The 13,620-nt window shown below is 47.1% G+C and overlaps 1 protein-coding gene across 1 annotated transcript; it reads right to left on the bottom strand.

Moving 5' to 3' along the window:
- Positions 1-305: 305 nt before the first annotated feature.
- Positions 306-13,282, bottom strand: TNFSF15 (TNF superfamily member 15; the record flags this gene model as incomplete). The annotated part of the gene is made up of 4 exons (XM_084272560.1): positions 306-733; positions 5,800-5,847; positions 6,452-6,503; positions 13,085-13,282. 4 exons carry the CDS (start codon positions 13,280-13,282, stop codon positions 306-308), a joined length of 726 nt encoding a protein of 241 aa, XP_084128686.1.
- Between the last annotated feature and the right edge of the window lie 338 nt (positions 13,283-13,620).

Genomic DNA, 13,620 nt, shown 5'->3' with positions numbered 1-13,620 from the left:
CAAAGTTTTGATGAGCTCTCTGGTCTCACTTTAAAAAAATAGAGAATTTGTTTTGTCTCCAATCCAACTTTCAGTTTTGGGGTTTTTTTTGGGGGGGTTGGTCGGTTTGTTTGTTTCAGTTCAACCTGTGGATTCAGCTGTTCCCACCCCTTAATTTAAGGCTGCAGGCAGCTGCAGGAGAATGATAATACAGAAGAAGTCTAACAGTACAGAGATCGCACCCCGACGCATGCCCACAAAGCCAAGGTCCACTGAGGTCACACCAGGGCCCTGAAGGGAAATCCCCACCAGCTACTGCCACGGACCTACAGTAAAAAGGCACCAAAGAAAGTTTTGTGCTCCTTAGTGTAATCTACCAGCTTGATGTCGCTAACATTGACCATTAGCTTGTCTCCCACTTCTAAGGAGACTACAGCACCCAGATAAATGGGCTGGAACCAGCTGATCCCATTTTCACTGAGGGTCTTGGTGCCGGTCAGCAGCTGGGTGGGTTCAGGGTAACTGTCAGTGACTTTGGTGATGATCTCCGTGACAGAATTTGGTTTACTGTGCCTTTCAATGGGCCCTCGGAAAGTGACCTGAGCGTAGACATAGTAGTCCCCAGACACAGGTATCACCAGTGCGTTGCCGGAATAATTCAGGTTGTTCTTGGTAAAGGCCAAGCCTCGCTTGTCTTCCCACTGCAGGATGGGCAGGTGGTTTCCCACGGGACCAGCAAGATCTTGTTTCTTCACTGCGGGAGGAAGAGAGAGGGAGAAGAGGTGGATTAGTTTGCTATGGCCAGGGATACACTGGTGAATGTAATGTGAGGTCTCTGCTACAGAGGGCGAGTGATTTAAATAGGGTAATCGAAGTTTTTGATGTTTTTTGGAGGTTGCCCATAGGGCATCCAGTTCTGAGCAATCAGGACTGAAAGCCAAGGATGCCTTTGGAAGACCTGGTCCAGAAGGTACCTGAAGGGCTATGCTGCCACTGAATGTCCTGGTTGTGGTCAAATCCCTAATGATCCCTAATCCTTCCTAAAGCCTGAATCTCATGACACTGTGGAGCAATATAGATGGCTTGACCATGCAGGTCCAGGGTGCTGTCTTACCTATTTACGGATAAAACCCCTTTGTCCTTAAGTGAAACCAGTGCTGGGGCAGTTGTACACACAGGTACCATGCCTGTACTTCACAGTTTGGAACAGCAATAAATACCAGAGCATCATTTTCTTCTGTGGTGGTGGATCTGGATTATGTTTTGTAGGCACTACTGGGTTTGCAAAAGCTTCACAATGAGCAGCGTGATGTCACCAAGGACTGAGGCACTTGAACTTCTACTAAGTTGTTTCTGAAGGATGTCAGGGTTTGTTAGCCCTTGGGTCAAGCTTTTGTTCCCCACTGTTTGCAATGAAATCTTTTCCTGTAGAATTGCCTCTGGCTTATCAGTGTCACCTGATTTTACCAAAAACTCACAAGACCCCACTGTGCTTCAAGAGGCCAAATTCCAAAGGAACACATTATATTAAAAGCAATTTTTACCTTTTGTCATCTTTTTCTTTAATACTTTGCTGTAACAAAGCACTAAGCTTGGTGTTGGCCTCAGCTCTCCTCCAGACTTTTTCCCAACCTCGTAGCCAGCTGATTACAAGCAGAGCTCGGATCCAAGCCCCAGTATTAGTCTGATCCAAGCCAAGGATGCTCCCCCAGCTGCAGGGATCTCTCAGGGGAGGAATCAGGGAACTGCTGCCCTATTCCCTTCCCCTCTCCTCCACCATTTCACTTTGTCTCTCAGGACAGTGAGAATAAGCTCTAGTACTTATTCGTTTTTCTGCAGGGAAGCAAAAGAGTTCTCTCTGCATTTTCCTGGCTGACACATACAATTGTTAAGGTATAACAGCAGCTGAGGCAGTGAAAAGGAAGAGGATAAAAGCCATTAAGATTCTGCCATGTATTTAAATGAACCCAGAAAGTCAATGTTAAATGCTGAGAAAAACAGAGGTAACTGATTTCCAGGAAATGAGACCTTTTCCATGAACTTGAGTGAAGTTTTAAAGTTGGTTTTGATTCACTATTTGGGGAAGGGGTGTGTCTGTATGGGTAGGGAGGCGAGCTGAATGCAGGTAAGGGAAATCTCTGAAATTATCTTGGCAATAAGCATTAGGTCTATTCTGAGTAAAATGAGATTCAGAAGAAATAACGTGCTCAGCTCCCAGTGGCATCCCTTTCCCTCTTTCTCTTCTAGCAATAAATAATGCATAAGGAGACAAAAAATTATTAGGAGTGCAATTTCTTGCATATTCTCCGAGTAGCACAACAAAACAATGGCTTTGTTTCTGCCTGCCTGTCAGGGCTGCTGAAGTATCAAATCTTTCTGATCTTTCCCCAGGAGGCAAAGTACATGAGGAGAGTATTTTTGTGTGGGAGAACGATAGACAGGGATAGATGTATTATAAGGACTAAGAGGCTTAGAGCCAATGGAGCTTTGTCTGATACAGAGAGAGGAATAAAAGAAAGTGAAAGTACTCATGGTCTGCTTTCATCCTCATCTACCTCTTGGGTCTGCTCTGAGTCCTGACAAAATACTGAAGTCGCATTTGGGTTACTCTAAGGTTTGTAAGAGCTTGGGGTAATACCTATCAGAGATCAGTTTGTAGCAGATTAAATTTTGTTTGAGATGGGAAGGACCAGAAAAGATCAGAATATTTCCAGAAAATGTCCTGGGCTCTTTTCCATCTTGGCAATTCTGGGAGAAAGCTGAGGAAAAGCTGCATGTGAAACAGTCTTTTCCTTGTATAATGACGCATTTAGAATGTCAATGACACTTAATTCTTCTATGTTTTTTATAACTAACAGGCATCTCAAATGAAGTACATGATTTCATAACTTTTAGAATTAAGCAACTTGAGGTTTTACAGCTATAACCTCCCTTGTAGGTTAAAGCTCACCCCATTGATGCTCTTTTTTCCGAGTTAATTAACTTAATGCTTTCAATACAGCTTAAGAGGAAAAATGGATGTTCAAAGCATCTGCAAATACATTATAGCTCCTTTTCTAGCAGTATTTGTTGTTTGTACTTGTAATTTATTTATTCATAAATATATGGAGGTAAACTTCCTGCAAATATACATATTATGCTAATTCTTGAGTTAAATAAAACCTGCATTTAATAAGGGATTATTGCTACAGTTCCTTTCACTCTTCCATCCACTATATAATATTTTTGGCATCCCTCGCATGTGAAATTACTTTTCCCCAAATGACTTTTGGTTTAGTCCCTTGCTGGAGAATCCCTGTTGCTTGGCAACTTTTGGGTACGTTTTGTGGGGTCTGTACAGTTCTTACCCCTCACCGGTGTGAGAGCCTGATACTGAATACTGTACGCTGAGGCCAGACTCTTGGACTCAGCAAGAGAATCTGAGTCTCCACTTGTAGTAAAGCCCTTGTACAGCATGTACTGCAAAGTCTTGTGGCTGCAGGGTCCCTGTTGCTCAAGATCGTGCTCTGGGAGTTTAAGAACTGTTGGTCATGACTTCCAACGATCAAGTGGACCCATAAAGTAATGACCCAGATTTAGTAGAGTGCTTGGATACCGTTGCAACACGATACATGCAAGGCAGGTACTTGATGGGGTTTCTGCAACATAGGATATCCAGCCATGCTGCAGGCTGGTGACAAGAAGGAACTGGTCTGCATCTTGACCAAGAGTGCAGCCATGTCAGTCAGAGAGAAGTGCTAGCTGGGTATTCTCATGGATTGTGCTATCCTTCACTAGCTATAGGGAGCCTGGGAGAGGATGTCTTGATGGCAGTTGGGATGAGTTCAAAATTCTCAGCGATCAAAACAGGTGGGGAATTCATCATGAAGGAACAGAGACCAAAACATGGAGTGATTCTGCTACTGCTAATTCAGTGGTGCATTCCCATGAAAGTACTGTGGCTAGTTCTCATTCCTCTTACACCTCTGCTCTCACCTGCAGAATATATGTGCTTAAAACTAGGAAAAGGCAGAGGGAGTAGAGACCTGGAAGAGATTCCCTACAAGTGAGAGTTTGTCACCTTCACTTTGAAAAAGGTACCTGAGGTGGGGGAATGTAGCAAGTACCTGAAGGGTAATTATTCCTTTTTCGCTTTCTCTGCATGAGTTATGGTTTCTGAGAACAGAAGATCAGGGTGGCACCCAAGAAAGTATTACAAAGCAAGTTTATAATAGCAGGAAATATTTTCTCGCTGCAATGCGCTGTTAAGCTCTGGAACTCATTGCCACAGGCTACAGCACCAAAAATAAGTTTGGGCTAAAAAAAGGTCAAAGATAAGTTTCATGGGAATTACGTTCCCTGATGGCTGCACAGCAACCTTGAAGAAACCTTTTTCTTGTGTAGAAAATGAGTGATAAAAATCACCTTAGCTATTTCCTCTGCGTGCTCCTTGCTATGCCAACAGAGACTGGCCCAAAATAGCAGGTTGAGGAGGACTGGCCCTGTCTGGGGAGACTGCTTGGGAATGATGATCTAAGAGTTGCTGTAAATGAGGGGCCTGTGGAAATTTGTAGAAATGTGTTGGGGGCTTCCCTGCAGCAAGGAGACTTGTGTGCAGTCCTGATCTGTGGAGCAGTGCATCTGGGTGTTTCTGGGTCTCTCTGCCATGGGTGTGCTCAGGGTAACCAGCAAGACTTAGGCTACCAGATATGGTCCTTTTGATCTTGCAAACTTGTGTTTAAGACATGATTTTGAACAAGGACAGGGCAGTTTTGGAACTCTAGCAAGCTGCATGCATATGGGGATGGGACCAAGGATTCCCATTAGGAAGGAGCCTGTGGATTAAGGAAAGTAAACAATGCTGGGAAAGAAATCTGCCCTGAAATGCTGATTGGTTTAGTGCTGCAGGTGAATTTATGTGAAGAATCATGCCACTTCTTGCACCCTCCCATTCCTCCCCTGCACAGGATGTTGGGGCAGCCTCTGCAGTGAGCTGTATTTTTTAGAGGAATGGTCAGAGTGGCTGGAGAACCTCTCAGCACTCAACTCTACTCACATGAGAACCAGTCATGAACTTTTTCCTCTTTCCTGTAAGAGCTTAAAGTTTCCAAGTGGGTGAAACTGGTGAGGATGGGGAAGGGCTCAGGACAATGAATTTGGTGTGATGATTGCTAGACCTTCAAGGCCGAGGTGGTGCAATAGTGGCCTTGCAAATGCTGGCAGCCCCTCAGGAATGTATGGCAGCCCACCTCACCTTAGCCATCTCACTACCACCTAAGGGGCTTAGAGGGGTTCAGCTGGAGAGATTTCTTCCCTTGCTTTCTCCAGTGTGAGTCAGAGTTGATCTCACTAAAACCAGGAGGCTACTTGATGGCAATATGGTATGTGTGACCCAAGTCAGACCTTGCAGAAAAATAAGGGCCCTAAAACTGGTCGTCCTTCAGCTGTTTTTGCTCCAAAACTGGCATTATTTTCCCAATTCACTACTCCATGAGGGTTTACTCGGGCTTTTTCCACTGCTTTTTCTAAGGGAATCAGCAGATTACTGAGACACCAGGCACATATTTAAGTTCAGTTACAAGAACTGCTTGTTCAGTGAGATAAATGGTTTGGAAAAGTGACAAGAAGAAAAGTTCCTGTCAGCTACCTCCTTCACAGGCCCTTTTCTGCAAACACAGGCTGCAGTAAATCTGTCATGGTCAACAAGCCAAAGCCAATGATTATTTTCCCTGTGTTTCCTGCAACACCTGATTCTATAAGACTCAGAGAAACCAAGGTTATTGCACTCCTACATCTACTGTAATACCTGTGGGAAACACTGCATTTTTGAACAAGCATTACCTGTCAGGTGCGCTCTTGGCTTTTCTGCACTGAGAAGTGTATCTGTAGCTGAGGAGAAAACAGAAAAAAAGGGTGTAAGGATGTTTGCTGCTATTCAAGTCACTGAGATAGGAGCTGAGATCGATGCTGCCAAGGAAATGTGTACAGACCTTTTCAATTTCCATGTACGTTTGAGCAAGTAGTTATTTGCTGTGATTGTTTAATATAGACACCACTGGGGTGATAAAATCCCTTTGGAAATGGCCAAGCTTGCCAGTCCTGCTGTGGTGTTGGCAGGGCACATCGTGTCTGTGTCTTAAATTGCTGGAGGGTCAACAGAGGGTGAGCAGTGGTGTGCTTGGGCTCCAGAATCCATGCTTTTGCCTGTTCAGGGAATTATATCTATCTGAGAGCTACTGGGGTGCCTGTACCAGAATGAGAGAGCTTGCAGAGCCCTGGGGTTGGAAATGCTCACACTTTCGCTATGGCCCCAGTTATCTCCCTGCATCTTGTTTCCCGGGTCTGCCCTGGCTTGTTTGGCTTGGGGAGGATTCAGGTGGTGAGAGAGGAAGGCAGGTAGGGAGCCATCTGCTAGCAGGGAGCTGAGGCAGCGATTGCAACACCTCAGTAAACAAAGGTGTTCAGGACGCAAGAAAAGGACAGGCAAACTTACCAAAATCTACTGCCCGTTGCTTCAGAAAGTGAGGGCTCTTCTCTTCTGGGACCTGCAGGAGAGATTTGCAAGTGATTAGCTCAGAGTTCCAGAGCACACGATACCTCCACAGAGGGGTCTGTTTGCATTATCCCAGCTGCAGTAATATTATCAACCTCAGGCAGAACTTTTTACAGAAAAGGACAAGCCCTGACAGGGCTTTGCTTCATTGCAAGAGTTTTCTGCTGTTTGTTTGAGACTGCCAGTGCCTCAGAAAAGGTGCCAGGGCAGGACCAGGCATCCTGTGGCAGTGGTTGCCTGAGACTCATTTTGTTCAGAGGCTGGACAAGCCCTTGGAGTAACTTGGGAAGGACTGGTGGAGTGGCCAGTGTGAATTAGCTATCCCTATCCTTCCTTTGTGATGGTGCCTCCATCCAGCACTGCTGGAGCACCTCTGCTGCTTAGAGATGTTCCCATCCCTCCCTCTGTGCAGAGCAAACAGAGCAAGACAAGCGATGTGAGCGATTCCTCCCTGTCTTGAGACTCAGCAGGTCTGAGCCTTGGCACACGCTGAGCATGATGCCAGCAAAAAGAGTGACGTGCAACAGCCACAGAGCTGCTGTATCACCTGCTTTTCTTTCTGCCTCTGTGTTATTTCAGGCTGTTAGTCTGTTTCTTAGGTCTGTCTTGAACCTTGGGAGACCTGGAAGGTGGAAAGGAGCTGAGCAGGTCTGAGAGTGCAGCTGGCAGGGTGAGCTCTGCGGCTTGCTGACGCTCTGCTGAGGGAAGGCAGGGTGATTTGCGTTTCTTTGCCTCTTACGTTTTGTTCTAGAGCTGAACACCAGCACACTCATAACACATTCCCGTGCCAACATGCATTTGCATGGCAGCAGGGCATGGCCCTGGGCCGTGCCAAGCAGTTCTGACGTACAGGTTGAGCACTTCAAAGGAAACGTCTCTCTGCCTGCCACATGCCTACCAGGGCTGGTCCTTCTGAATCACGCTTGGGCATGGCTGGTGGCCTCTCACCAGGTGCTGGTCCTCCTACGGCAGCCAGCAAAGCCCGTGGGTCCTAATGGGAGGATGCTGAGTGATACTGACTCTGGATCTGACCTCCCCAGGGTGTGAGGAGCATCCCTTTTGCTCTCCCCACAGCACAGTTCATTGCAGGTCTATGCCAACAGCGTGGCTGCAGAAAGCAGACTGTCGGGGTTATGTAGCCAGCTTAGGGTTGGCTGTCACAGCATCTGTCAGGAGCATGCTGGTGTGATCTGGTGTGTTATGGAGCATGGTGTGTCAGGAGCATGCTGGTGTGATCTGGTGTGTTTTCGGACAGCTACATTAAGTACATTGAATAAACTGCCACTGATCAGCTAAAGATTCGATGCACGCTGTTTTATAAACAGGCCGAAATAGTATTATCACATAGATGCTGAAGCCATCTCTTGGTGGCTGTGTCTCACACAACTTCAGATACTGCAGGAGAAGTAGAAAATAATTTGTATTGGCCAGGGGAAGAAGAATGTGGGAGAAGAGCCAGGCTGCCTGTGTTTGGGGACCACCAGCTGCTCTAGTAAGCCCTGAGATATTTTAATGTTTTAATAGCAGCAAACATCCAGATGCTCCTGCAGAAAGCCACAATTTCTGAATTTTTCTGCAGGGAAAAATCTTTTTTCCCCCCTGTTTTCCCCACCTGTACACTCATATATAGCCCAGCCATTGCAGTCTGCTGCTCTGCAGGAAATGTCATCTAGGAGGGACGACGGTGCGAAAGCTCAGCGTGTGGCTGACAGAGAGCAATGGTGTTAGGCTGTCAGTGAGATGTCTGGGAATTTCATTACGACTAATGACTTTCTCTAAGGCCCTGTCTGCTCACTGTGGTGTCTAAACATGACTGTACTCTTGATGTGACACAGTCATAGGCAGGTGACTTTGTCCTTGCCTGGGTGGGAAGCACAAGATTGGTGTGGATAATTTCCCTCATAAACTCCCCCTTGTCTTTGGCCAGATGTATAAGCATGTGACTGTATTTACACCATTATTTATGTGACACTTCCTACGTATTTATCAAGTGACATATTTTCTAAGGATGCAATGAGCTATGAATCAATCCCAAGCCTACATTCAATCATGTAACTTGAGTGGGACTGTTTACATATTTAAAGCGTAACTTCTGCTGAAGTACTGAGAAGTTGCAATACAGAAGTGATGGGAGAGTGGGAAAGGTATCCAGGAGAATTCTGCTTCTTTAGAAACTGGGGAGAAGCTTATTTATGCCACCTCAGTGTACTAGTCAGCAGGAAGGTTGGGGTGCAGGAGCTGCATTTGTGGATGCTAAAGGATAGTGGGATGCAGTAGAGGAGGGTGCTGCAAGGTGTGAAGTGATTCTGTTCCCTGGCAAAGATATGTTTGAGATTGTTTTCCTAATTGTGCTATTTTGTGAGGATTCAAATCTAAACCTCCTATAGAAAATATTTTAGCACTGGGCACTGCTAATAAAGACCAGTAATATCTGTCCTAAATAGGCACAAATGATGTACATTGATGGTTTAGGTGAGATGGTGAGGGAGAGCTAAGCAGCATGAGACAACAGAGAGATCATTTACACAATTAGTGGCAATCTCTTTTCCTTTCTTGCTTAGCTGTGATGCTGAAAAGTTCACAGCATGCCTTCAATTTTCCCTTTGGTTACTGGGGAGAGACTAACCAGCACTGGGCCACGTTGAAAATCCCACCTTGCAGCCAATTTGCACACAAACAATGCCTGGGCCAGCCAGCTCTCATTACCCTGAAGACTGCGGTATGCAAAACACTACTGTATTTTTTTTGATACCAAGAATATCCAAAACCCCCCAGAGCATTTAAATCCATTACTAAAGCCAAGCAGAGGGCTGAACATCCCCTGTCCACGCACTTTGCCTCTTGCACCTCCAGGAAGGGCCGGGAGTATCCAAGAGAGACCTGCCTGAGGAAAGGAACCCGGCACTGCAGGCAGAGAGATTAATAAGCAAAACATCCCCTGCACCTCTACTCACACCAGTTTTAGCACTAGGCACTATTTTATGGGCAGAGGATCTGCAGGTCATACACAGTAGATCCACCCTGAAGTTTGCTAGCACCAGAGATGCTTCATGGCCTGGACTGGGCATTTTTGGTAGGGGCCTGTCCTGCACCAGTACAAACTGGTTTCAGTGGAAATATTTTAGCTAGCTTCTTTGCCCACAAGCACCGTGTATGTCAAGCAGTGGTGCCCAGTCAGGGGTTTTACTGCTGCTGGCTCCTGGGAGGGGAAACCCCCCCCCCCGCCCCCTCATCCCAACCTGAGCCTAGGTGCAATGCTCACTGCTCCTCCTCAGGCATTTCTCCCTCCTTACAGATCAGGAAGCCATTTCAGGTTCACCTTGCCATCTGGGCAGGCTGTTAGGACTTCTGCTTCTGCATGAATTATGGTTCTGGCAGTCCCTTTCTGAGCTGCTTTGCTAGCTTCATCCCTCTGGGGGGATCCAGGGGAAGCTGCCAGGACTCTAAAGTCCATCCTGCACTGCAACAGTCCCCTGCTCCACTGCAAGGCCAACACAGCACACAGGTTCACACGCAACCCTTTGGACAGTGTTTATAATCTTCCTTGATGTTGCTTGTGGTCCTGCCACAAGTATGCCATGTATTCCAAGTATACCGTGAGAACAAGCTCAAGTACAAACATCTCTGAGCCACAGGACTTGATGCTCTGCTTTATTGGGCTAGCTGAGAGGGTTGCTAAGGCAGCCAGAGATGTTCTCCTCACTGCTGTGCCATTCCCATGGTAGATTTGTGCACTGAGATTGAAACTTGGCTTCCCTTTGGGGAAGTACACACCACAGTCCTGGCTCTCCTTTAGGAAGGGCACCTCTAGAGCCTTTTATAGATCTTCTGCTAATGACCTGAGCCATGTTATTCTGTAAAAAACCCTGTTTCCCCACCTCACTCTGTCTTGAAGTGCAAAAGAAAGTGATTTCTGTTTCCACAAGAGAAGCAGTGTGGTGAGCCAGGAAGTTGTCCAGGAAAACCATTATCAGACTTAAATTAGATATAGTATACCAGGAGAGAGAGAGGACCTGTGCCTTGTACATGTTGCTGTAATGCATAACTGGGCCTGAGTTTTCCTGAAAAGGGACATTTCTAGAGGAGAAGGTGAGTTTGTATCCTTTTGGAGGCAGAATGTGACACCATGTTCACCCACATAGAAGCACAGATGAATAAATCACCTAACCCCGCAGGCAAATCAGAGTGGCACACCCCTGTTGCACAAACCCTCCCCAGCTCCCCTTGTTCTCCTCCTTGCTCCAGGAAGGACAGGCTCAGGAATTTACTACGTCTGTTTCTCAGCAGCTCAGCTGCCAAGTCCCTCCCTCCTCCTAGGACTGTCTCCATGCAGGAGAAGTCAATAATCCACCACGTGTGAGAGGAGCTCTGGTCCCGGGGTAACCATGGGCTTGCTGCTGCATGGGTCAGCGAGCAAACATGCATCTGGTGTAAACATGGGTCTGGCTGCTTGCTGCCAGTATGCCCAGGGCATCCACACCACAAGACAAGTGCCACGCGTGTTTGGGCCCAACTGAGTCCCCCTAATCTGGGCTTTCAATGGGGCATGTGAGGAAAGCATCCTTTAGCAATCTGGTTCTAACCCTCTAGAAGGAAATGCAAAAAGACATTTTCTCCAACAGACTTTATTCCCAGAAATGTTCCCATGGGATGAAACAGGCTACAGCCATTCCCAGCCTCTGGAACAAGCATTGGGGCCCAGCCTGTGACCCAGCTCTCAGGGCCATTAACAGAAAGCTATGCAGACAGACAACTCAGTGCATCTGTGCTCTGATGTTGGACACCCCTGGTGACACAGTCAGTCACCAGTGCAGTGAATGAAAAATTCAGAAAATGCAGGATCCAGCTGAAGCGTAGCTGGGCGCTCCACCCACCCACCGGGCTTGGCAGGAAGGCCGTGGGCAACCAGCCAGCCCCCATGATTTTCCTCTTCCTCACCGAGACTCACAGAGGCTGCAACTCCTCAGATCACCTCATTACATCATTGTGGGAATACTACCTGTTAATAATCCAGTGCATATGCGTGGAAACACACACTAGCATAGCCCAGGCTAGAGCCAATCCGATGGCTCACACTGTGTTTCTCTTAAGAAGCCAAACTCACTACAAAAGTTCTTTTTCTCCACTAACTCTGCCAACAAGAGTCACAAGCCAGGAACACATTAGTCCAATCAAACAGGCTAACATTTAAGCAGTATTTCATTCTAAGAGCATTTCAAGCACTGAACTGTTCTGCTCTGTACGACCTTGCAGGACACATACAAAGAGCGATGCAAACTGTCCAAAGAGCCTCTTCACTCCATGCACACCCACTCCACCTGGCCTGAGAGCAGGAACAAGGGCAGTGCAAGAACAAGCACTTTCACCTGTGCAAGGGACTGGCATATTTAACAACCAGAGGCACTGCACAGGGCTGCCACATCTCCTTTCAGCAGTGCACAAAGTTATAACCAGGTAATACAGAAGATGCTGCACCCAGAAGCCAGCATCGCTTGGGCGTTAGATACTGGCAGTGCAGACTTGAGGTCAAACAGAGGCCAGCATGTCTCTCTGCACATGCACAGCCCTGGTTCAGCTGTCACACTATAAACATCCCTAGGCTAAATGTGTACAAGGGCAGAAATCTCCCTTCGAGGCAACTTAATTAGGCTGCTTTCTTTTGCTGTTCCTAATTGAACATATAACCAACAGGCTAATCGGATGGGGAATTTTAGACCTGATGTTAAAATTCAGACCTTAATTCCTTAGACCTACATGCATACAGGAGGCATGGGTACAGTCCTTCTGAACTCATAGTCTGCAGTGAAGGCAGGCACTTGTTTGCAGTCTGGCATCAGAAAGAGTGGAGTGGGATAGAAAAGCATTAGCAGCAGGCACACCAGCAAGCTTGCCTTGCTAGGAGCCAAGTGACTTTAGCTGTCTGTCAAAGGAGAAGAGCTGAGAAGTTCCCTGGATCTAGAGAAAGTTTTGATGGGGAGTAAAAAATGGGATGCAAAATTTAGGGTCAGACTCCTTGTCTTGAATCTCATCTCTGCAGCAGTTTACATTAATAGTATACAAGAGTTGTATCTTTCTGCCCAGTGACAGATGATGGGACCTGACCCACTCCCATCAGCCATGTGGCCAGTAGATGTTTGCTGCAATAGGACACTGGGAAGGGAAGTCTCAGGGTTAACCCGAAAGAAGGGAGAAAAATCAACCATAGTGTCAAAATATGTCTGGAATCATTGGAGGGACACTGATTTCCATCAACTAGCAATTTTTCTGAAGTGTTTCCAGCACCATGTCAACAGAACTTTTAAAGTTGTGCATTGTTCTGTGACCTCAGTGAAATCAAGATAAGAGGAACAGAAACCGTTAGTTAAAAAGACTGACCCATAGTAAGATATATCTCAGGCAGATTTGCTCTGCATAGGGAAGGAGGAATGTAGCAGCAAGTTTCTCAAGTTCCTTTAAACATGAGAAACTCGTAAAGAGAATAAAAGACTCAACTGAACCCAACCCTGAGATGCAGGACACGGTGCTCTCCTCCTCGCAGTGTGGCAGGACAGAAATCAGGCATCAGTCTCTTACCTGGCCAGCGCAGGAATTAGGAGCTCGAAGGTTTCCAACCAGCAGGTAGGCAGTGGGCAGCGCCAGGACCAGCACGGAGAGCAGGCACAGCAGTACCGCGCACCGTATCCTCCTCAGATCCTCCCTGAGATGCATCCTGGAGGCTTGGTTGGTCCCAGGAGCCGCCTCCTCCAGGGTTATCTCAGCCACACGGTCCATGCCAGAGGTCGGTGTGCGAGCTGCCGCTGTTCCTGGATGGGAACTGGGAATGGCAAAATCTCTTCTGGCGTCTGCCCTGCATGGAGACCCCCATTAAATAAGAGCTGCCCTGAGTGTGGGAAGGCACCAACACACACACACCCTCCCTCCCAAGGAATGCACCGCCTACAATAGAAACCTAGCTCAGGGAAAGAGAGCACCGCGGCTCCCCGAGCTCCCCGAGGTGCCTGCTGCGTCTCCGTCTGGCTTTTTTTCCCCCTCGCTGTGCAGAAGGAAGCTAGGAAAGTCCCAGTGGGTGGAACCAGGATAAACCCTGCTGCTGGGCTGGATAAGCTTGA

The sequence above is a fragment of the Gallinula chloropus genome, assembly GCF_964237585.1.
Source record: "Gallinula chloropus genome assembly, chromosome: 18".
Lineage (NCBI taxonomy): Eukaryota > Metazoa > Chordata > Aves > Gruiformes > Rallidae > Gallinula > Gallinula chloropus.
The sequence above is the reverse complement of the archived record's forward strand: the minus strand, read 5'-3'. Positions and strand labels throughout refer to the sequence as shown.